This window comes from Solenopsis invicta, chromosome 8, assembly GCF_016802725.1.
Source record: "Solenopsis invicta isolate M01_SB chromosome 8, UNIL_Sinv_3.0, whole genome shotgun sequence".
NCBI lineage: Eukaryota > Metazoa > Arthropoda > Insecta > Hymenoptera > Formicidae > Solenopsis > Solenopsis invicta.
In genome coordinates this window covers 19,901,268-19,927,693 of record NC_052671.1, presented here as the reverse complement: position 1 = coordinate 19,927,693, position 26,426 = coordinate 19,901,268, and the positions used below count along the sequence as shown (strand labels likewise).

At 30.7% G+C, this 26,426-nt stretch overlaps 1 protein-coding gene across 2 annotated transcripts; it reads left to right on the top strand.

Moving 5' to 3' along the window:
- The first annotated feature begins 14,167 nt into the window (after positions 1 to 14,167).
- LOC113004523 lies at positions 14,168 to 24,124 on the top strand. 2 transcript variants are annotated; one of them, XM_039452762.1, is made up of 6 exons: positions 14,168 to 14,611; positions 15,682 to 15,759; positions 16,383 to 16,514; positions 16,979 to 17,149; positions 19,223 to 21,387; positions 22,128 to 24,124. In XM_039452762.1, exons 1-5 carry the CDS (start codon positions 14,590 to 14,592, stop codon positions 19,438 to 19,440), a joined length of 621 nt encoding a protein of 206 aa, XP_039308696.1. In that variant the 5' UTR covers positions 14,168 to 14,589; the 3' UTR covers positions 19,441 to 21,387; positions 22,128 to 24,124. The 2 variants fall into 2 exon arrangements, with proteins under 2 accessions (XP_039308696.1, XP_039308695.1); XM_039452761.1 differs by lacking the exons at positions 14,168 to 14,611; positions 15,682 to 15,759; positions 16,383 to 16,514; positions 16,979 to 17,149 and having other exon boundaries at positions 19,437 to 21,387; positions 22,128 to 24,122.
- Positions 24,125 to 26,426: the final 2,302 nt, after the last annotated feature.

The following is a 26,426-nucleotide window of genomic DNA, read 5'->3' as shown; positions in this document are numbered from 1 at the left end:
GTATAATAATGAAAATTGCAAGCACTCTTGCACTTGCAGTACCAAATGTTACGAAACCTTTCCAGGCTTTTGCTCCAGCGGACTCGGCTATTTTATTGGGCAAGTTCTCATCTAGCAGGTTGAGCAACAAGATGCTACCTGAAGGGACAGTTTTGCCTAGTGCTCCTCGGGCGATGGTATTCAACATCGATGGTTTTTCCAGCGGAAACATTATGTGAGATCGGAGTCTCTCTAGGTCGTCGTTGTTGTAGATACTGCTTGTTGCTAGTGATGCTGGACTGTTGTAATGTCACTTGGGATGTGTCAGTGGTTGGATAATTGGCGATGCTAACACCTCTATTGGTTTGGACGTGAGCCGGAACCAACCTCCATGAATTTTATACATAGCCGGTAATAAATCGCTGCAATCTTTATGGTTCCTGTTTTAGCGAGTATCCTTGAACGTGAGAAGAGGAAAAGCGAGATCTTGCGGTGTAAAACAAGTAGCTCGTTGAACAGTAATCCTTATAGCGGATCTTACATTCCACAAAGACGCATTTTACTATATGGATCACTTTGCCATTGATCACTGCGGTGTATCCAAGCTCTTTCATTATCCGATATGACATTTCATCTGGTGCTATGCTGACCAAGGTTAGCGCGTTTTGTAAAATTTTCCTTCCGAGCGTACACTTCTGCTCCATGATGTCTTTGTATAGCTGGGTAAGTTGCGTCTTGATGTGCTTTTTCACGTAGACAAACCTTGAATTCACGTAAAAAAAAATATCAAGGTTGTTAACAGCGATCTTTGCTTTTGTCTGGAAGGTCCATCCTTTTGTAGTCTCCAGAATACACAGCTTCTGGTATTTCGTTTGTGTGAGTTTATATCCGCAGACGTCAAAATTTGAAGTCTTGGTGAGGGCAAACGTGATATCCAGGGTTGTTAAGGTGTATATTGTTAAAGCAGATTGGTTGACTTTGAGCGTTAGTTTTGTGGCAAGACTTTCGTATCTTATATTGTGCTGTTCAAAGTAACAGTGATCAATTGGCAGCGAGGACCAATACGTCTCTGACTCTTCGACGTCTATTCAGTATTCATGTGATAATTTACATTGTGCCCCTAATGGCATTATGGCTTGGCCGGTGGATCTTTTAACTTGCACCTCAAAAGTTTTTAGGGTAATCCTTAATAAAACTTGGACCACTACGTTTTCCAGGTTTCTATATCCATCCATATATTAAGCGCCTTCACATGACGCATCTGCAGTAGTTGATCTGGCTAGTGTTACGGTTCTCAGGTTGGTTGAGTTCCTTATTATTCCATCGACCATGGCGTTGACAATGCGGAACAAGCCGGATTTGTGGAGTTTTCTACATGTCTATTCTCCGATCTCTTGTAAGTATTCTTGCCTACCGTTGTAGACTATCAAAGAATGCCACAATAAGTGATTGTTTTATCCACTTCTATTCTGCCTCTACCTCTATTGTATGGCTGGAGTTTGATCAAAATCTGATAGCTGCAGCTCAAGGAATAATATTGTTGTCACGTTGAAGCCTTCTCCTTTGCAATCGTAGCCGACAAGGCACGATGTAAGAGGCAGCGTTGCGAGGATTAATGGGAGGAACATGCTTGCTGGCTGTCGTCTGATACGGCACTATTGACTGCGTCCTCCGATGGCCGTAGGGGGAGATCTTCGTAAAGTTGGTCGTGGGTGGGGAATGGTTTCAGCTTATCCATGTGTACGGTTCTCGTTACCTTGTTATTTATTTTTATCTTTAAGTTATTATTTCCTAGTGTTACAATCGTCACCCCGACATGCCCTACTCAAGCCAAATTACTTACAGAACAACTGCAATAATTCGGAGGTTAATCGGGAGATTGTAATCGAGGAGACGCGACCAGCCAACAAAAGCGTTACGCCATCAGCACCTGAACGTTTGGAGTCAACGAACAATGACACGCCGACCACAGCGGAGCAGGAAGCAACAAAACAACATGACAGGGCAAATAGCGTTTTGTAGTAAGGTTGAGATTGCTACACATAAATATATATATTTCAGAACATTGTCGGTATCAATGTCTCTAATTATGTTTTCAGGAAGAATATGTCTGAGATATTTTATCATATTGTAATTTTCTCGACATTCTACAAGCAGTTCTTCCTCCTCCACCTCTTCTTTCTCCTTCTCCTCCACCTCTTTTTTCTCCTCCTCCTCCACCTCTTCTTTCTCCTCCTTCTCCTCCTCCTCCAGTTCTTTTTGTCCCTCTTCCTCTTTTTGCTCTAATTTTTCCTCTTCCCCTTCTTTTTGTAGTTTTTGATCTTCCTTATCCGAATTCATTTTTTTTAATTTTGAAACGCACTCTTAATTAATCACAATGTTCGCTAATTGAGAGTTAATTACGATGTTGTTCGTTAATCGAGAGCACGGCTACGACTGAAGAACAAAGGGCTGTGCAAGAGCGTCCTCCGTTGCAACACGTATTTACAGTTGCGTCTAATCTCAAAAAGTATTGAATGACGGTCAAAGAATAAGATGAAACATACGCCGCAACTGTATACTGGCTAATGTATATATATTTAATATATTGCCGCCAGCGCTTATTTCTAGAGCGATGCGTTGTCTGAACGGTTCGAATGAGCAACTGATGCAAGACTGATTGCAAATTGTGACACTTTTTGCGATTAATGTTTCTGGAATTTTAAAGATGGAGAAAAGGAAGTTCCCTCTCTTTCCAATAACTTCTTTGTTATCACTCGAACATGTCACGACGCGTTTTTCGCGGTCTAACAAAGTGAAAGAAACGTATAAACGTAGATGAAATATCGTTAAACAAAACATAAAATAACGTTGTTGTAATAGAAGAGAAAAAAATAAAACGTATCTCGTATATTACATATGTTTATTCATGTAATCGTGTCCACCAATTGAAAAGATTGAATACATTTTGTAAAACACAATGTTTATTCGTACGGTGTTGTCCACATTGAAAAGTATTAGCATCATCTAGATTATTCAGATTATCCACGTCTTCGTAATCCACTTCCAGGCTTTCGATGTATGCGTATTCTCGCCGATCGTCCAGAATCAATTCTCCCAACCATTTTCGTTTCTCGTGACCTTTGACGTATACAATCTCCTTGTTGTCAGAATTTTCAGTACCTAATACTGCAGTTGTAATCACTTGTCTCGCTTTCCGGTACGAAACCACTCCGTCGGTGCTCCATCTTAGTCCATGATGACAGGCAGCAAGCCAAGAGGCGCAGGATCTTTCGGATTTCATCAGCCAATCTCATGGCTGGGGACTGTCAAAAATATAATGCGCGAGAACGTTTCCCCCTCTAAGAGCAGCAAATTCTTTTACGACAAAACCACTTAATCGTCCAAGGGGGAAACCTTGCAGGTCCACGAACGTCGGCACGGACATGTTGCAGTCGAAACAAAGACTGTGGTCCACGTCAATGTATCGTATAATAGATGTATATATATATATATATATATATATATGTTCATGGATTGCGTCTTTCCAGGACATTTTTTGGCAAAACTAGGGAATTTCCAGGACATTTGGTACTATCCAGACCCGTCCTGGATATTTTGGGCATGCAATGATTATTCCCAGGACCGTCCTGGATAATCGTATTTGTTATGTATTGCCTACTTCCAGGACGGTCCTTGATAATCGTATTTGTTATGTATTGCGTACTTCCAGGACGGTCCTGGATAATCTATATAAATGCCTATATCTATGAACTATCCAGGATCATCCTTGATATAACGTTTATATAACTAACGCCCTTTATGTCCTAATACATAAATACATTAATTTGTAAGAGTATACAGAACATTTTGAAATAATTTATCAAATAATTTATTACGGCAAATTACTCGATTGATTTGTACATAGATTTCCGATCTTTCGTGAAATAAAATGTTTACGAGAAAACAGAATTGTATTCATATTGAAATTTACACCCAAAAACTAGATATAATAATGTTTAAAATCATGAAGAAACAGAACAAACTACATGATATTTAAATAACATTTTTAAAACATCTGATAAATTGATGACTATAAAAAAAATGGTTTGACCTTCTAAAAAATCAAGTAAGTTTCTATAGGTTTCTTTCACATATATCAATTTTAAAGTGTTCAACAATTAATTGTAGATTTTGTACTTTTACTCATAAACGTCCAATTCTGATCTATATACGGAAAAAGCTGAATACCGCTATACACATAAGAAGATGATTTTACGCATTGAAACCGTATATTGGCCGCAACTAATATTGGTAAAAATGCACATTAGGGGAGCAGCCTCTGACGACCTTGACCTTGATTTATGTTATCAATGGGAAGGTTTTAGTGACATACAAAAGGTTTTGAGTAATGCTCACTTCTTATTAAAAAAATATTAAAGAAAGAAAAAACAGTTTTTCTTACTTATTTCAGAAAATATTCATTTTACGAAAAAATGTGTCAAACAAAAAATGAAACCCATAATAAGCTCTATAAAAAAAGTCATATACATATTTTACCTAGCTTCAATACTTTAGTCGTTATAGTAAAAACACTGTTTTAAAATAAGTTTTTTATAAATTTTCACTAATGAAAAGTAGATGTTTGGGTGAAGGAGGGGCGAAAACCTTCTCCCGCACACCCTCGTCGTGTTTTTTTTAATCTAACCTACTCCGTCTCAGTCGGTCGATTAATGACAAGGTGGGTGCGGGAGGGGGTGGGCCATAATTTGAAATCTAATATCGCAACGTAGTCAATTAAATATCTTTAGCCAAATTACAACTAAAATAAAGTTGAGTTAGAAAAAATACGGGAAGAGGGTGCAGGGAGAGGGGCGGAGCTGCTGCCCCGCCCACACGTTCTCTGTACTACATGGATTTCTTAATTTATCAACAAAATAAATGAATTTATATAAATATCTTTAATACTCTTACATTATAGGTTACATTTTACTAATATGTAACATTAGTGAATATATACAATATTGACCGCTTGTGGAATTTCTTCTGTGACAAAAATGTTATACGTAGTAATAATATGTTCAAGACGTCAACGATCACTAAAATTAAGTAATGTTGCTGAGAATCATATATTTCACTGCAGAAATATACATTATAAAATAAAAAATCGTAAACATTAAAGAGTTGACAGCCCACCTCCTCCCGTACCCACTCTGTCATTAGTGAACCGACTGAGACGGGGTGGGTTAGATTAAAGAAAATACGGGAAAAAGGTGCGAAGGAGGGGCGGAGCCCCTTCCCCGCCCAAGCATCTATATTTTACGCAAAATTACTAAAAATAAAGAAAAATATTTTAAAACAGTTTTTCTACTATAACGACTAAAGTATTAAAGTTAGATAAATAATGAATATAACGTTTTTTATAAACCTTATTGTGAGCTTCATTTTTTTGTTTGACACATTTTTTTGTAAAATAAATATTTCCTGAAATAATTAAGAAAAACTGTTTTTTCTTTTTGTAATATATTTTAATAAGAAATGAGCATTACTTAAAACTTTTTGTATGTCACTAATACCTTCCCATTGATAACATAAATCAAGGTCAAGGACGTCAGAGGCTGTTCCCCTAATGTGTACTTTTACCCTGCTATTTTCTAAAATCATCTAATTATGTTACCTAAATGTAACTAAAGTTTCATTAAAATCGGGGTGTGACACTCCGAGAGATTCCCTTGTAAGTTGAGGGTGCTGTCGATAATTTATCTTATGTAGTGTAAAGCTGTGATAACTGATTTATTTTGTTTATATGCATACAAAGGAGAAAGCATTTAAATAAGAAAGTCGGATATCTTAAAAACAAATTCGATAAAAAATTGTTCGTATATATAATTATATGTAGTTGTATATAGTTACATGTAATATAGGGGAGACCGAGGCTATTTATTAAACCTTTTTTTCTTTTGTGTCTCCCGAGTTCTATATTCGTTAAAAAAAAGAAAACAGGACGGTTTGAACGGTTATATCTTCCCCTTCACAATTCCGGTATAGATAGAACATGAAAGTGTACTTGCTTTGAAGTACATATAAAAATGTCGACTAATGTCAAAAATTACGAATAGCCTCAAGCCCGGGGTAATTTGTAACTAGTGCGGAAATATCCCGAAATTTGTGTTTAAAGTTGAAAAACTATAAAAAACTGTTGTTAAGACGTTTTTTTTATTTAAAAGGATATAGGTATAAAAAAACAAATGCAAACATACACGTTCACATGTCTTTTTATGCCATAGATGTGACAGATTTCCTAACGTTACAAATGTCAATCTTTATCGCTTTATAACTTTTTACCTGCTTGAAAGCGACGATTTTATTTTCATATTCATGTTCCATTTACTAAAATACACAATAGTATCAAGTTTGAACTAAATCAACGAAGAACTTTAGTTTATCTCAATGCTTAACTCTGCGTAGCGTAGACGTTCGTAACGCAGTCAACGTAAGGTTAGGGTTACCCATAGGTGCTGTAATCAGTATTAACGAATCGCCCCGGTGCTCAACATTATGTATAGATCCAACGTCAACTGTGCGCATTATTGCGTATGATCGACAAAAGCAGACATCACACAACAATAAGTAAACATAACATGTTTCAAATACATTCAACTCGACACGATACATTCAAAGTTTTCAAAAAAAACCTTATTATCTTACTTAAATTTTAAAGAAATACTGTCTTCCAGAAATTACTTTGACTGTCGCAAAACGAATTTTTCACTACTACGACTTCAATATGACGCTGTTGCTAACAAAACTTTGTTAGCAACATCGTTACATTAGGACGTGTTTACAGTGTTTAAAGTAAATTTTTAATATGTACCTATAAAAAGATATTTCCAATTATCGAATTATCCCGTCTAACGATTTGCCCCGGTCTCCCCTACATATAACTATATAGAAATATAAATAAAAGAAATTTTTACTGGGAAGTATTGTAGAAAAAACGTTGTAGACAAAGTTATGTGATCTCTAAGGTTATATGATTTAACTGCTTAGAAGCAGCAAGTAGGCTATATTGGGCATTAGACTATACAAGTTACATTTACCTTATAATATTTACACAATATTTCTCTAATATTAATCTTCATATATAAGTAATAAATAGGATTACTGAAAAATTAATAACATTCGAGATATTTTATATATTTTATTCTATATTTCGATATAAAGTATACAACAGCGTAAACAACCAGCGCCTTATATGAGCGCCTTCAAATGCCTTTAGATGTCTTTTAGGTTTTTGCGTTGTTTGAATGTAGTTGGGAGTATAAAGAACTTGTGAACACTAAAGCGTAATAAGCAAATTGTCTTTTGACAGAACAGTTGATACTTGCAATAATCGCCACCTACGCAATAAAGAATGACCAGATTGTATCTCGTTTTGTTTTAACATCGCGATTGTGAGCGTTTGTGTCATAAAACACACATTGTTTTAAATTAAAGTGGTGAATTTTATCAAATTATATGCAAGTCGATTTTACGACAGACAATTTTACGACTACACTCACGGTTCATCGATAAATATTAAATACTTATTTTATATTTTCTTAGACAAGGCAACGTCGATCAGAATACATTACGTAACAGTACCGAAATGATTGTAAGTGAGCTTTGCAAATATAATTCACACGATTTATCATTTTATAGCGTGTAGTGAAATCGTGTTATACAAAGCTAGACGTATTAACATTGATTTACAATATATTTCAACTCAAAATTGGGAGAATATACTTTACACACTTTTGATTTGTTTGTTGGCAATGTTGTAAAATTCATAAACATACGTAATGTATTCTTGTCGACGTTACATCATGTAACTATTGTAAAGACGCAAAAGTATACAACATTAGTTAGTTTAAGAATCACGGCCTTTTATCACATTTCCATTTTCAACAAATTATAAAGTAAACTAAATCACTACAATAAAAAACGTGCAATTTGTAGGTTCTTTTGACGAGAATAATGCTTTACCTAAAAAAATTCAATAATGGGTAAAATTTCTGATTATTATTTGCATCGAAAGAGTATTCAATGTTCTCATCGTCGGTTTTTTTCTTTCTGAAGACCATTACACTTCTCTTACAACTTATTACCTTTATCAAAAGAGTGTTCAATATCATCTTTGTCTGTTCTGCCAATATCTGCAAAAATATCCACAATTATTTAATACATTTTAATGGAAATTTTATGTCTTATTTTGTAAAAAAGTTTGATTTACAGAATTTACACAGCAGGATGGAAAGAATAACCTTTTTTTAAACTAATAGGAAATCTAAGGAAACGTAAAATATTGTTCAAAACTTGAGAAAGTATTGAACACACATGTATGACAAAATATGAAAAACATGACATGTATAAGAGAAAACAGTCTGAAATGGGAACAACTGCTGAAAAAAACATTGTTTCATTTTTTATCAAATTTTATAATCATTTAGGAATATTAATAAAAAAAGATCTTACAAGTAAATATGACATTGTTTTAAAAATTATAAAATATTTTTGTACAAATTATGAAATACTTTTAATAAAAACTTATGCGGAAGTATGTTATCATTTACTATAGACGATATCATTAATTCAAATTCTTACTATATGTATACTAACCTTCAACTGCTTCACTTCTTGAAAAAATAGCATCAGTATTACATGTTTTAGCCTTGTTATTCGAATATCGCATATTCATTACGTCAGTAAGTAAAACATATGGGAAATTTTGTTCGATATAATCCCATTTTCCTATTGATGACAGACAATAGTACGGTTAGCGCAGAAATGAGCCTAAATTCATATTAAAAATGCATACAGAATTAGAAAAATAATTATCTAAAAAATACTTTACAAATTAAAATGAAATTTATTTTGAAGTATTTTTCAGAAGCACGTATAATGCTTAACGAAAAAAAATATAATTATGAATATAAATACAGTATAATGAATAAATCACAAATAAATACGTTGCATATTCTGTATTCATTTAGCATATGTATCTCATGATGTAATCTTACGATTTCTTCGATTATTGAACTCTGATTTATTTATTATATAAAATTTCTATACCTTATCAGTTAAATTTCGAATTGTCCTAATGTAAATATTATTAATAGTGGTTCATTTTTTTTGTGCAATTCTAAAAAATTACTTGAAAGAATGGACTTTTAAAAATGCTTTAAGCATTATTTGTATGGTATAAGACATAGAATAAGACGTCTTTTATAATAAACATTGCTAAACATTTTACTATAACAATTACACAATATACCTAATGTAAATTAGTCAGATGTCTTTTATAATGCCTAATGACTAATTGGAATGTACCACTTAATCATAATCGTAAAACGTTTCATACAAACCTTTTTTTCTGCTGATGTGCAGGGCAACAATTTTCTATTTTTTTGTAGCTTTATGTAATGTACATATTTATTTTCTGTAAATAATTTTAATAATCATGAACGTAACGCAAAAATAACTAATTACGAATTTCTACTCAATATATATACAACTCTTGTTGTAGCTATAACAAGCTTTCTGAATGTATATGTGTAATATTTTATAGATAACCAAGTTTATAATCATAAGACAATGAGTCAAGTACTATTCTTTAGTTAAATATGCTTTTATTAATATTTTGATTCACATAGTCCAAAGCGCAAAGAGTTACAAAAATGTAAAATATAAATAAAGATATTAATGCCATAATTATGAAAGTTAAATAAATTCATGCATTTATAATATGCATATTCAAGTATTAAACAAAACTTTATGCACATTATAAATGCTTGAATTTACTTAGTTTTCTTACTTATGACATTATCAGCTTTGTTTACATTTCACATTTTTATTTTATTTTACCCTTTAGCCTATGTAAGTCAAAATACTAATAAAAAGCATATTCAATAAAAGAATGGTACTCGACTCATTGGCTTATGATTACAAACTCGGTTATCTATAAAATCGTGCACACAAACAATCAAAGAGCTGGTTATAGCCACGACAAGAGTGGTATAGATTACCAAGTTTATACTTATAAGACAATGAGTTGAGTACTTTCCTTTTCTTATGCCATAATTAGGAATGAAATTAAATAAATTCAGGCATTTTTAATATGCATACTCTAGAATTAAACTATATATGCACATTAAAAATTCATGAATTTATTCAGCTTTCTTCATTATAGCGTTAAGAACTTTATTTATATTTCACATTTTTATAATTCTTTACGCTTTAGAATATGTTAATCAAAATATTAATAAAAAACATATTCATTAAAATCAAGATACTCGACTTATTGTCTTATGATTACAAACTTTATAAAATCTTATATTATTTATGAAATCTTATACACAGACTACCAGAAAGCTAGTTATAGATACAACAAGAGTGATATACTGATTCATTACTGAATAAATATCAATAAGGTTATGAACGATAAGGTTATGAACAATAAAGTTATAAAAATACGAAAATAATGTTAATATCCGAATTAAGCAAAAATTTAATGTAAAATGTAAATGTTATTTGGAAAAAAAAAGTTGAATATACCTGCAAATAGCGATGAAGGCATTACCGAATTACAATGTTCAGGAATGATCGATTGAAATAGAAATATTAACCACAATTGCACAAATAAACCAACAAACGCACGATTAAAACTCAAATTACTGATTTGTTTAAATACTCTGGTTTCTATGAGATGCAAAAGGACAGATCCGATCATGCAAACGACACACAGCTACTGAAATCGCGCCTCGTTTTATGGCACGGTAAAAAAGGACACGACCAATCAACGTACCGAATGACAACAGACATACTCACGTGTGTATGTGTGTGTGTGCAATGTTTAATATTTTACAATATTAAAACTGCAGAAATAATAACTGCAGGAATAAATTTAGCTGAATATATTGTAATATTAACTAGTTTACTAATTGAGCTTATTTATTTTATGAGATGTATTTAAACTTAATTACCTGAACTTAGATTAACTTCTGATTCCTTAACAACACGAAATTAAAAATTGATTCGTAAGACGTTTTCAGCACGTTTATAAATAGTTTTTAGGACTATTTTCCAAAATATATTTTAGAGATATCTGAACCATTAAGATGCACCCTGTATAATAGTAACATAACATGTAGTGTGTCACTACATTTGGAATTAGAAGCTATTTTAGAAATTCCAAAAAATATCAACAATGTATTATATCGTTAAAATAGAAATTTTCTGTTACAGTTTTCTTTGTGATAAAAATGTTTTTACACGATATTTCAACATACATTGCGCAGATGCATGCAAATGGTTCGGTAAAATTGTACACATACTTATAGGTATATTACTCCTTGAAAGAACATAATAATTAATAATTTCTTTATGTCATAACATAATTGCTTGTATTTGTGGTATTTTTTCTAGCTGTAAGCTAAAACGTACATGTGATACACACGGTACACATCGCGCATAAACAAACCTGTGAATTTCCACTTTTGATAGCGGTTTGTAAACATGAACGGTTCTACGCGGTTTTTATCTCCGCGACAATCAAGTGTACTTTTTACAGATCGAATAATGCTTTGTCCACGTTGAACATATGCAAGCTGTAAAACTCGATACCATTATCTCTCATTATATGCGATAATGTTGTTACACAGAATTATAGCTTAATTATCTTTCTTCATCACTTTAGAATGACATTAATTATATCATTGAAATGACATCTCTACTAATGCTGATATCCACACACAGATATATAAATCAATCTAAGCTCATCATGCGTCTGTGATCTGTCACGTGTTTATATGTTGGCCTCTCTTTGTCAGTGCATGGCATGCTGTTGATGTTACAAAAATTATGTATCATTTTTAATTGGAAATAAAAACAGCAGTTCCGTTGTTCGTGAATAAAATATTTAATTTGTAACGTTATTTAGAATTTTCTTTGCGCCCTCGCGTGCGTGCAAACACACACACACAACACACACGTATTTAATGAGCGGTAATGATAGGATGAATTTTACAGCGCTCATATACTCAATGTGAACGAAGCCTTATTTGAGCGGCAAATACACGGCAGATGACCGCTGAGATAAGAGACACGTGTTGTTTGTAAACAACTATCTAAAACAGTGTTATTGTTTTATTTACAAGCGACTATGTAATTTATGTTGGATTGCACATACGTGTCACTCGTGAAATAAAATAGTAATTGATACTTTTTCTTTCTGACAAGGTAGTTATTATTAGGATTTTCTGCAATTTTAATAGCTGTAAATCGAAATGTGTATGTGATATACACGGTACACATCGCACATAAACGGCCCTATGAAATTCTACTTCCAGTAAATGTTTGTAAACATGATCGGTTCGACGCTGTTCTTATCTTCGCGACAATCGAGTATATTTTTTACAGATCAAATAATGCTTTGTCCACGTTGAACGTGCACGAGCTATAAAACTCGTTCTATTATTATCACTCATTATATACGATAATGTTGTTATGGAGTATTATACCTTAACTATCTTTATCACTTTAGAACAACAGTAATTAATATAATAATATATAATTAACATAAATGACGGTAATTATTATAATATAATTTTAATGACGGTAATTAATATAATTACTATTATTCTAAATTGATAAACATAATTAAGATATAATGCTCCGTAATAACATTATCGCATGCAATGAGCAATAATGATAGAACGAGTTTTACAGATCGCGTATGTTCAACGTAGACAAAGCATTATTCGATCTATAAAAAGTACACTCGATTGTCGCGAAGATAAGAACAGCGTCGAACCGATCATGTTTACAAACATCTATTGGAAGTGGAATTTTACAGGGCCGTTTACGTGCGATGTGTACGTGTATATCACATACACATTTCGACTTACAGCTATTATAATTGCAGAAAATCTTAACAATAACTATATCTTATCAGAAAGAAAAAATATCAATTACTATTTTATTTCATGAGTAACACACGTATGTGTAATTCAACATAAATTACATAGTCGCTTGTAAATAAAACAATAACACTGTTTTAGATAGTTGTTTACAAACAACACGTGTCTCTTATCTCAGCGGTCATCTGCCGTGTATTTGCCGCTCAAATAAGGCTTCGTTCACATTGAGTGTATGAGCGCTGTAAAATTCATCCTATCATTACCGCTCATTAAATACGCGTGTGTGTGTGTGTGTGTGTGTGTTTGCGCGCATGCGAGCGCGCAAAGAAAATTCTAAATAACGTTACAAATTAAATATTTTATTCACGAATAACGGGACTGCTGTTTTTATTTCCAATTAAAAGAGTTACATCATTTTTGTAACATCAACAGCATGTCATGCACTGACAAAGCGAGGCCGGCATATAAACACGTGTCAGATCACAGACACATGATGAGTTTAGAATGATTTATATATCTGTATGTGGATATCAGCATTAGTAAAAATGTCATTTCAATAATATAATAAATGTCATTCTAAAGTGATAAAGAAAGGTAATTAAGATATAATGCTCTGTAACAATATTATTGCATATAATGAGCAATAATAATAGAACAAGTTTTACAGCTCCCGTATGTTCAACGGGATCTATAAATAGTACATTCGATTGTAGCGGATATAAGAACCGCGTAGAACCAATCATGTTTACAAACAGCTATCGAAAGTGGAAATTCACAGGTTCGTTTACGCGCGATGTGTACCGTGTGTATCACATATACGTTTTAGCTTACAGCTATAAAAAGTGCTAAAAATACGAGCAATTGTGTTATGACATAAAGAAATTATTAATTATTATGTTCTTTCAAGGAGTAATATATATGTATGTGTACAATTTTAGAGAGATTTACAGAACCATTTGCATGCATCTGCGCAATGTATGTTTGAAGATCGTGTAAATACATTTTTATTACAAAGAAATCTGTAACAGAAAATTTCTATTTTAACAATATAATACATTGTTGATATTTTCTGGAATTTCTAAAATGGCTTCTAATTCCAAATGTAGTGACACACTACATGTTATGTTACTGTTATACAGGGTGCATCTTAATGGTTCAGATATTTTTAAAATATATTTTAAAAAATAGTCCTAAAAACTATTTATAAACGTGTTGAGAACGTTTTATAACTCGATTTACAATTTCGTGTTGTTAAAGAATCAAAAGTAACTTAAGTTCAGGTAATTAAGTTATCGACTAAATACATCTCATAACATAAATTAGCTTAATTAGTAAACCGTTTAATATTACAATAGATTCAGCTAAATTTAATCATTTCTGCAGTTTTAATATATATTGTAAAGTATTAAGCATTGCACAATGTGAGTATGGCCTTGTGTCGTTCGGCACGTTGATTGGTCGTGTCGTTTTTTGCCGCGCGATAGAACGAGGCGGGATTTCAGTAGTCGTGTGTCGTTTGCAACAGCATGATCGGATCTGTCTTAATGCATCTCTTAGTAAACAGAGTAATTAAATCAGTAATCCGAGTTTTAATCGTGCATTTGTTTGTTTGTTTGTGCAAGTGTGTTTAATACATCTATTTCGATCGATCTTTCCTGAACATTGTACTTCAATAATGCCTTCATCGCCATTCGCAGGTATATTCAACTTTTTGTTTTCCAAATAACATTTACATTTTACATTAAATTTTTGCTTGATTCGGATATTAACATTATTTTCGTATTTTTATAACCTTATCGTTCATAACCTTGTTGTTATTTATTCGGCAATAAAACAGTATAACTCTTGTTGCAGCTATAACTAGCTTTCTGATAGTCTGTATATAAGATTTTAGGAATAACCAAGTTTGTAATCATAAAACAATAAGTCGAATACCTTGATTTTATTGAACATTTTTTATTAATATTTTGACTAACACAGGCTAAACGTAAAAAGTTATAAAAATGTGAAATATAAATAAAGCTCTTAATGCTATAATGAAGAAAGCGGAATAAATTCAGGAATTTTTAATGTTTAATACTAGAGTATAAATATTAAAAATGCTTGAATTTATTTAACATTCCTAATTATGGCATAAATAAAGGAAAGTACTTAACTCATTGTCTTATAAGTATAAACTTGGTTATCTATACCACTCTTGTCGTAGCTATAACTAGCTCTTTGATTGTTTGTGTGCACAATTTTATAGATAATCGAGTTTGTAAACATAAGCCAATGAGTCGAGTACCATTCTTTTATTGAATATGCTTTTTATTAGTATTTTGACTTACATAGGCTAAAGGGTAAAATAAAATAAAAATGTGAAATATAAATGAAGCTGTTAATGTCATAATTAAGAAAGCTAAATAAATTCAAGCATTTTTAATGTGCATAAAATTTTGTTTAATACTTGAATATGCATTTTATAAATCCATGAATTTATTTAACTTTCATAATTATGGCATTAACATCTTTATTTATATTTCACATGTTTGTAACTCTTTTCGCTTTGGACTATGTGAGTCAAAATATTAATAATAGCATATTTAACAAAAAAATAGTACTTGACTCATTGTATTATGATTATAAATTTGATAATCTATAAAATATTACACATATACATTTAGAAAGCTTGTTATAGCTACAACAAGAGTGGCATATATATTGGGTAGAGATTCGTAATTAGTTATTTTTGTGTTACGTTCATGATTCTTAACATTATTTACAGAAAATAAATTTGTACATTACATAAAGCTACAAAAAAAAAATGAAAAAATGTTGCCCTGCAGATCAGCAGAAAAAAAAGGTTTGTATGGAACGTTTTACGATTATGATTAAATGGTACATTCCAATTAGTCATTAGGCATTATTACAAAAGACATCTTACTAATTTACATTTGGTATATTATGTAATTATTATAGTAAAATGTTTAGCAATGTTTATTATAAAAGACGTCTTATTCTATGTCTTATACCGTACAAATAATGCTTAAAGCATTTTTAAAAGTCCATTCCTTCAAATAATTTTTTAGAATTTCACAAAAAAATTGAACCACTATTAATAATATTTACATTAAAACAATTCGAAATTTAACTGATAAGATATAGAGATTTTATATAATAAATAAATCAGAGTTCAATAATCAAAGAAATCATAAGATTGCATCATGAGATACATATACTAAATGAATGCAGAATATGCAAAGTTTTTATTTGTGATTTATTCATTATACTGTATTTATATTCATAATTATATATTTTTTTTTTTTTGTTAGGCATTATACGTGCTTCTGAAAAATATTTCAAAATACATTTTATTTTAATTTGTAAAGTAGTTTTTAGATAATTATTTTTCTAATTCTGTATGCATTTTTAATATGAATTTATGCTCATTTCTGCGCTAACCGTACTACCGTCTGTCAACAATAGGAAAATGGGATTATATCAAACAAAATTTGCCATATGTTTTACTTACTGACGTAATGAATATGCGATACTCGAATAACACGACTAAAGCATGTAATACTGATGCTATTTTTTCAAGAAGTGAAGCAGTTGAAGGTTAGTATACATATAGTAAGAATTTGAATTAATGATATCATCTATAGTAAATGATAACATATTTCCGCATAAGTTTTTATTAAAAGTATTTCATAATTTGTACAAAAATATTTTATAATTTTTAAAACAATGTCATATTTACTTGTAAGATCTTTTTTTATTAATATTCCTAAATGATTATAAAATTTGATAAAAAATGAAACAATGTGTTTTTCTACAGTTGTTCTTATTTCAGACTTTTTTCTCTTATACATGTCATGTTTTTCTTATTTTGTCATACATGTGTGTTCAATACTTTTTCAGGTTTCAAACAATATTTTACATTTCCTTAGATTTCTTATTGGTTTAAAAAAAAATTATTCTTTCCATCCTGCTATGTAAATTCTGTGAATCAAACTTTATTTACAAAATAAGACATAGAATTTTCATTAAAATATATTAAATAATTGTGGATATTTTTGCAGATATTGGCAGAACAGACAAAGATATTGAATACTCTTTTGATAAAGGTAATGAGTTGCAAGAGAAGTTTAATCGTCATCAGAATAATGAAAGAACCGACGATGAGAGCATTGAATACTCTTTCGATGTAAATAATAATCAGAACTGTAACGATCATCATCAGAATTATGACAGTAAGTTTTTAAAACATATTTTGTTGTTAAGCTTCAAAAAAATAGTGCTATATTTGTTAGATCTTTTGGAAAACCTACATAACATATGATCTATGACTCATATACATATAGGGGAGACCGGGTCAATTTGGCAGATGGGGTAATTCATAAAATGGAAATATCTTTTTATGGGTACTTATTAATAATTTACTTTAAATACTGTAAACACGTTCTAATATAACAATGTCGCTAATAAAGTTTTGTTGGTAACGGCGTCATATTAAAATCGTAATAATAAAAAATGTGTTTTGCGACAGTCAAAGTAATTTCTGATAGCCAGCACTTCTTCAAAATTTAAATAAGATTGTTAAGAAAGAAAGGACTTATTAGAGTAAATGTGGTTTTATTTTTACAAAATCTTAAATAGGCACTCTGCCCGCTCGCCCCAGAGTCTTAAACAGAAGTAAGCTCTCCCTCACGCACGACATTCATACCAAGGAGGGAAGACGTACATGTGTGCGCCTACTACACACTCTCTCTTGCGCACAATATAAATGTACCATACTTTCCAATAAAGATAAATAAGATTCTTTTTGAAACTTTAAATGTATCGTGTTAAATGTATTTGAAACATTTCGTGTTTACTTTTTGCTGCGTGATTTCTGTTTTTGTAAATTATACGTAATAATGCGCACAGTTGACGTCGGGACTATTCAAAAATCCAAACATTGAATCGTCGTTTGGATGATTTTTTTCTTTCATATTCGCGTTCTATGTACCAAAATACACAATTTAATACTTAACGGATATAATTACACAAAATACGAATAGTCTTTAACTTGTTTCGAAATAAAATTTTTTATTGTGTTTGTATTTTTTGTTGTTGTATGTAACATTTTGTTATAACACTATATATGCTTTTCTTAATAATAGAAAGTCTTCACAATAGCTTTTTTAGGTTTTTTTTATTTTAAAACACATTTTAGAATATTCTGGACTATTTTCAAATTACCACGGGCTTGAGGCTATTCGAAATACTTGGTATTTTTCGACACTTTTATATGTACTTCAAATCAAGTACATCTTCATGTTTAATGTGAAGGGAAAGGTTCAATCTTTCAAACCGTCTTGTGTCTCTTTTTTAATAAATATAGGACTCATAAAATGCAAAAGAAAAAGAAAATCTTAGGAATAGCCCCGGTCTCCCCTACATAATATAATTGGTAACATATTAACTGTACGTGTATAAAGAAAAACTAAAAGGTTTCTTTGAAAATGTACTTCTTTCGAGAGAATATGTACAGGATATATACATGGGATTTGACAAAATTTTTAAGTGATTTGTTCTTTTTCTCTCAGCGTAATATCAATTTTTGTAGTAATACCATTTCGTTTATTTGCAATTTTTTCCACAAAATTAGAAATTCAGAATATGTACTAAAATATATACAACTTTACAGTCAATATGTTCAATAGTTTTTGAGAAACCCTAAAACACTGTCTTCTAGGCCACATTTTTGAGAGAACACTTTTAAATTCTGCGTTAAACGTTTCTGAATATTCATTGTATTTTTTAATATTTCTTTACATTTGTAGAATAAATGTATTAAATTGCAAATGAATATGTGACGTAATTTTTTGCCAAAAAAAGTTTCTAAATATTGACTTATTTTCTTAACCTATAAATAAAGATAAAATTTAAAGATAACTTTACTTGTAGTCCACCTTATGGACTATAAATAAAGTTATTTTTAAATTTTATATGCAAAAAGCACATTTTTTAATAGCACTCTTTTTAATAGCTGTCTGTGTGTTTCCCTGAATAAGCTTTATTTTACGTGGTGTTTAAGATTATTTACTGATTGTTAGACAGAAAAAATTTAGTCAAAACCCATTTTTACAGGTATTTTAAAGCGATGTTATTCTGCGTTTTATCTAAATTTTCTTTATTTACAAATGCACACATCGAACTTTTACACGTTATTTCTTACTGATAAAAGCACGATTTTAATATAGCCGCGGCGACAAGAGCCTTAATTCTAATTTCCTTTTTTTGCTTAAAATTTTAAATATTAATTTAACTCTTTATTTTAGTGTTTGATGAAAATACATATTCTCATGCTTCCGAAAACGTACATAATATACATGTAGCAGAACATTCAGGCTCAGAATATAGTCCTTCTGAACATAGTTCCATTCTGTCAGAAACAGATGCTAATGATGCTTTACTCTCTGACACAATAAATGAAAGGAATCGTTCAAGTGAATCAAAAAAAAGCTTCAAAAAATTCTTCTGGTTTAGAAATATCTGATCGAGTTAATGGTAGCAATGTATTTTGTCCTGATGATATTAACCTTGAAGTCGATCCATCTGAAGGACCTAAAGGTGGTAACAAAAAGAACTGCTGCTTCTATTGCCGAAAATTGCAATCAAAGATTGCGCGTCATCTAGGTACAGTTCACCGTAATGAACCTGACGTTAAGAAGTTTCTCGACCTTCCACCAAATAATTTAGAAAGGAAAAGAATAATTGAAACAATAAGAAGGAATGGTAATTTTATCCATAATACTAATAGTAATGTTAGTGACGGAAAACTTGTCGTGTGCAGGCGCCCCAGGATAGATAAACAGAAAAGCGCAAAAGATTATACAGCTTGTCCAAAATGCAAGGGATTTTTTATGAAAAACAGTATTAGACGCCATTTTCGTCGTTGCACAGGTTTTTGTAGTAAACGAAATAGATCTGTGCTGGTTATGGGTAGAGCAATTATCGGGCGTATTAATCCTATGGCAGAAGAAACGTTACGAAAAGTAGTTTTTCCTTCACTCAGAGAAGACGAAATAACTCGTACGATTCGATATGATGAATTAGTTATAATATTTGGCAATAGATTGTGTCGTAAATATCGCAAGCCATATCAGCATAAATTAATCCGCTCACATCTTAGATACCTCGGTCGTTTCTTGATAGAGATGAAAGATATAAATACACAAGTTACAGACATGCAATCAATTTATCATCCCGCATTTTACGAAGATTGCATAAAAGCAGTTAACCGAATGTCTAAATTTGATAGTGATACAAATACTTATAAAATAACAACAACACCTCAACTAATGGGAACTTTGCTTAAGAAAGTAGGAAATTTATTGATTACTCAAAGTATAAAAAAAAAAGATTATGAAACAAAGAGTGATGCCGAAGAATTCCTTGCTCTTCTCGTCGATGATTTTCCAACTAGCGTTAACAAAGCCGCTTTGGAAGCACAGGAAGAAAATAAAAGACGTAAAAATACAGAACTTCCTTCAATGGACGATATCACAAAACTTCGTAATTATCTTGACGAAAAGCGCAAATCTCTATGCAAGATATTGAAGAATCGATTTTGTCCAAATAGTTGGCTAGAACTAGCAAAAGTAACTCTTACATCCGTACAATTATTTAATCGTCGTAGAGCGGGCGAAATAGAGCACCTTCTCGTTAAAGATTTTAAAAACTACGTACAGATATCAGAGAAAACAGACAAAGGTTTATTCCTATCTTTATCACCTGAAGCACGAGAAATAGCAAAAAAAATATGTAAGATTCACTATACGTGGAAAACTAATGCGAACTGTTCCTGTATTATTATCAGCGGAATTATTGGAATGTATTGAAATAATTTTAAAATATCGACATGATGCTTGTGTTCCTGCTAAAAATATATACTTATTTGGAATCCCGGGATACAATAAAAGTTATTTTAAATACTTAGATGCTTGCGAATTAATGCGAAGATTTTCTACTGAATGCGGTGCAGAACGACCATGGACCTTACGTGCAACGGATCTCAGAAAACATATTGCCACAATAAGTGTAGCGTTAGATTTATCAGAAAATGATGTTTCTGATCTTGCTAAGCATATGGGTCATGCCATGGCAATACATAAAGAAATATATAGACAACCTATTGTGAGTAGAGACATTGTACGAATGTCTCAAGTGTTAGAAAAAGCACAAGGTGTTACTGATAATAGTGATGAATATCACATTAATGACAATTGTGAATATTTGGTAGAAAATGACGCAAGTGTATCTTATGAAATCATTGACTCAGAGTTATCTATCAGCAATAGCACTGACAACACATCACCAAATATAGAAAATACTTATAACGCGAAGAAGCAGAATAATCAAAGGAACAGGAAACGTAAAGACACGAGTCCATCCGAGGAATCTGATTACATAGAATCACATAGAAGTGCAAAGAAACGAAATAGTACGTAATGTAATATTTTATTTAATTAAAAATTTGGCAATTTCTATGTTAGGCTTTCTCAAAAAAAAAAAAAAAAAAAAAAAATCAATTTAAAGTCATATTGATTTTTATATTATTTTTTAATCATAATTTTGTCAATATAGTGTCAAATTGATATATTTTGTCTTTCTGTTCTACTTGGGATTTCACATAATTAATATCCGACAATATCTGCTTCGTATAGTGACATTTCTTTTTATGTTTAGAATATTAAATAGATATTAAATACATTCACGTATTTGATGCACGTATTTTGTTGTATCTAAATATAATTTAAAGATAAAATGTATTGAAAATTAATGATGCGATTGTACATATATTAAAATGTAATTATACAGCAGGATTGCGTAGTAACTAGTTAAAAAGTCAAAGTTAAATAATAAAATTATAAAATGAACTTTTAACATAGTTAATCGTAAATTATTCAACTTTTAATTTTAAATAGTTTTTGAAATAAAATTTAATTTATTAACTTTTTTTCTAAGTTAAAAATGTGTGAGAAAGAATAAATTATGATAGAAAAAGTACACTTCCATATAAAGAATGATATTTCTTTGTTTTAACTAAACGGAAAAAAATATTTTTATAAGTCTAACTTTAATTTAATCTGTGGTTAAAAAAATATAAATATATTAATCTTATAATATGATAGTGTATTACAATAATACACTAAAATAGTATTTTATGATACTTTTTCACAGCTCCTCCGTATGGCCGTACCAAACGTGTTCGTTGGACAAACGAAGAAAAACAAATCATCAATTTACATTTTGGCAATTATATCAAAAGTGGAAAGTTACCGTCTATAAAAGGCATTCAAGAAGTTATTGCCAAAAATCCTTGCTTACAAAATCGATCTGCATCGGTTGTGAAGACATGGATAAATAATCAGCAAAGAAATAATGGACTGAAAAAATCATAGAATTTTTTACAGTTTCCTTATTTTATTTTATTTTTACTGAATTTTTAGTACACGTAAAAAATGTCCTTTAACGATTACATTATTATGACTTTTTTTTTATTTGAGATAAGGATTTAGACTTACTATGTTATGAGAAAAATTTTGTCCTTGTAATAATTTGTATGCGTCTCTTTTATCAGAATTTTACCCGATATTGAATTTTTTTTAGATAAAGCATTGTTCTCGTCAAAGAAACCTACAAATTGCACTTTTTTATTGTAGTGATTTAATTTACTTAATTATTCGTTGAAAATGCAAATGTGATAAAAGGCCGTGAATACTCTTCTTAAGCTAACTAATGTAGTATACTTTTGCGTCCTTACAATAGTTACATAATGTAACGTCGACAAGAATACATTACGTATGTTCATGAATTTTACAACATTACTAACAAACAAATCAAAAGCGTGTAAAGTATATTCTCCCGATTTTTAGTTAAAATATATTGTAAATCAATGTTAATACTAGCTTTGTATAACACGATTTCACTCGTTATAAAATGATAAATCGTGTGAATTATATTCGCAAAGTTCACTCACAGTCATTTTAGTACTGTAACGTAAAGTATTCTGATCGACGTTGCCTTGTCTAAGAAAATATAGAATAAGTATTTAATATTTATCGACGAACCGTGAGTGTAGTAAACGTAAAGTACAGAAATGGCAGCTAATCTGTCTTCTGTTGTCGTAAAATCGAGACTCGCATATAATTTAATAAAATTTGCCACTTTAATTTAAAACAATTTGAGTTTTATGACACAAACGTTCACAATCGCGACGTTAAAACAAAACAAGATAAAATCTGCTCATTCTTTGTTGCGTAAGCGGCGATTATCGCAGGTATCAACAGTTTTGTCAAAAAACAATTTGCTTATTACGCCTTTATGTTCACAAGTTTTATGTACTTCCACCTACATTTAAACAATGCAAAAACCCAGAGAACATCTAAAGACATCTGATGGCGCTTAAAAGATTCTTAAAGAAGATAAGAGTATGTATTTAAATGGTATTTATTTATTAAAGTTAATAGATCGATTTGTCAATTAAGTGTTCAGAATCCTCATATCTTGATCGACGTGATCAGTTGAAAAGTATAAACAAACGACGCCAGAAAGAAGTCTATATAAACGTTTTGCTAAGACCGTTTAAATAATACCTGAAAGACGAGTATGTTCCTTAATTTTAACCATTCAATCTCAACGATCCGTTTCTCGCGAATTGATTTTGCAAGACGAAACCGATTGTCAACATTTGAACGCCTCCTACATTGATTTTTTTGTGGTCACTTTGTTTAATAAAAGTGCGTGAATTTAATAAAACATGTTAAAATGATGTAGCGTTGAAATTTTTTTAAACATTTTATATCATATCTATGATATGAAATGTTTAAACAAACATTCATCGCTACATTATTTTATTACGTTTTATTAAATTCACGTACCTTCGTTCTTCAATTTATTTTAATAAATTCATAAATTTTTGTTTTTTTATATTAAAGTTAGGTAATTGCTACTTTAGCAAGAAAAGTATAAAATATTATTTTATTATAACTTCATAATACATGTGATATTGTGTGATAATACATATATTACTTATTTTTGAAACAAGAAGTTGTTTTGAAAATTATTACAAATTCCTTTCTGTCCCTAATGCTATTTCTGTCTATTTTTATATGTTTAATTTTAACCCTTAAACACACCGATCCTGTAAAATACGAAAATACATTTTTGGGTCTGGGAGACTTTTTCAACTTTGAGAAGCTATAACTTTGATTACAATTAATATTTTTCTACGATTTTTTTTTAAATAAAAGTTTAAAATTTCAGGAGTGTGACTGCACAATCGGCATTGCCAAAAAATAATTTATTGTAAAGTTATAAAAAAAAACCGTTAAGCAAAAATGAGAAACTGGTCAAAAATCCACTTGTCCTTAAAAAAATCATATTTTTGCAACAAAAAAGTTTAAGGACTTTCAAATACGACGTTTTAAAGCTAAAGAGTCACATTTTCAAAATAAAATTTGGCAAAGTCATTCCTTTTAAAAAGTATAATTATGTAACATGGAGAATATGAGGTATTTTTGAGCAGCTAAAAATCCACTTTAAAAAAAAATCATATCTTTGCAACAAAAAACTTTGAAGAACTTTACAATACGGCGTTTTAAAACTAAAGATTCATACTTTCAAAAAAAAATTATATTATTGTCATTTCTATTAAAAAATGTACTTCTGTAACAGGCGAATATAAGGTATTTTTGTTTAAATCATGTCTAAAATTGAAAATTGATGTGTTTCATGATATATTTTGAAAAAACTTTTCTACAACATTTTATAGTATTCCAACTTTAGACAGAGTATATGCGAATAACATCCGCGAACCGACCTGTTCGTACGTATTTTGTTCAGCTTTATGTAAAATATTCACAAAAAAAGTTTCACTTACACACTATATAGGTCGCAATGACTCTTCAAAACTTTGCTGCCGAGCCGTTCGAATTTTAGTTGACCAAAAAAGTTGATCAGCCGTATCAAACAAAAGAGGAGATTTTAAACTTTTTTTATGTCTTGGTTCGAACCTCCTATCTCATTCCGTCTTCACATAACAAGCGTTCAAAACTTCATATGGGGTCTCTCAGATCCACTTACGTGTTTAAGAGTTAATTATCATTAAGTAAAGTCCATTTTCGAAAAAATTGACTTTTTGAACTTACATAAAAGGCATATTTTTATATAAAATTATATGATTTCCTTAATATGAGTCCTCTAATTATTCTGCTCATAAAAGTATTGAGGTAGAGATATCTAGAAATGAATGATATACGAAATAATGTATACTTTATGTCGAAATATATATAAATGAAATATATAAAATATGTCAAAAATTATTAATTTTTCGATAATGTTAACTTAATATTTTTTATAAGGAGAGTATAATTAGTGAAATATTGTGTAAAATATTAAATAAGGTAAGTGTAACCTGTAGATTCTAATACCCAATATGGCCTACCTGCTGCTTCTAAGAAGTTAAATCATATAACCTGTGAGATCATGTAACTTTGTCAAAACGTTTTTCGTAAAATTTTCGGTAAAAAATTTGTTATATATAATTATATACAGGGTATCATAAAATATTCGTTCATGCTCTCGTAGGTTGATAAAGCAAGTAAAACTGAGAAGGAAAGTCATTTACTATTTTTCAAAATTCGCAATAGTTATCAAGATAAAAATTAATATTGTCTACAAATGAACACATACTTTTCTTACCCATTGCACGCGGGGACCGCCCGTCCTGTCTCAATGACAGATTCTTTGAAAAATTTTAAGTCGAAAATTCTAATACTAAATGTCGAGGCTATAACAATTTTCAAACGTGAAGAGTTTAAGATGATGCTGGAGTGATAAAAGAACTTAATCGTCATCGCTACTACAGATTTTTCTTCAACAGAAAGTCGAGAGATTTGTGATCGCACGCAGGGCCACCAGCAAGGGGAACAGCGTTAAGGCCAGACGAACAGGCTAGTGCTCTTTGTTAAACGATTAAACATTATCTGTTCTTATCTTCGACTTCAACGCCATTATCTAATCTCAATTATCACGTTACATAATTATTATTATATTTTCTGTTACTCTTAAAACTAATTCCGTATGTCAGTTTACACATAAAATTTTCCAAAAAAATTTCTTTTATACTAAAGCTTCTAGGTTTATTTTAAAAGCACAGTATTGTTCTTTGTTGTAATTTCGAGGGTGCACTATGGTTATTGTATACATACAAAATCTCAAATTTCTATGTGTAGTAAATGTTGAGTATCAAAACTTTATTTTTATAATTTTTTTTATATCAAATTGTAGCCTGCTCCCTTTATTATCAATCCTTTAATTTTGTAAAAAGATTTTTCAATACGTGTCTTTAATAAAAAGAATAGCATATTTAAAAATATTCGCGTATACAGACGATTCCAGCATTGCCTTAAAAATTACGAATGATAGGGTTAAAATTTCGCACACTCAGAGATGACAATGTACTCAAATCTCGCTAAA

What these genes read in the sequence shown, in the direction of transcription:
- LOC113004523 (XM_039452761.1), top strand. Translation starts at nt 20,736, where the DNA reads ATGCGAACTGTTCCTGTATTATTATCAGCGGAATTATTGGAATGTATT. An exon ending in AAGTGCAAAGAAACGAAATA is followed by an intron (nt 21,388 to 22,127) that starts GTACGTAATGTA and finishes ACTTTTTCACAG; the next exon opens with CTCCTCCGTATGGCCGTACC.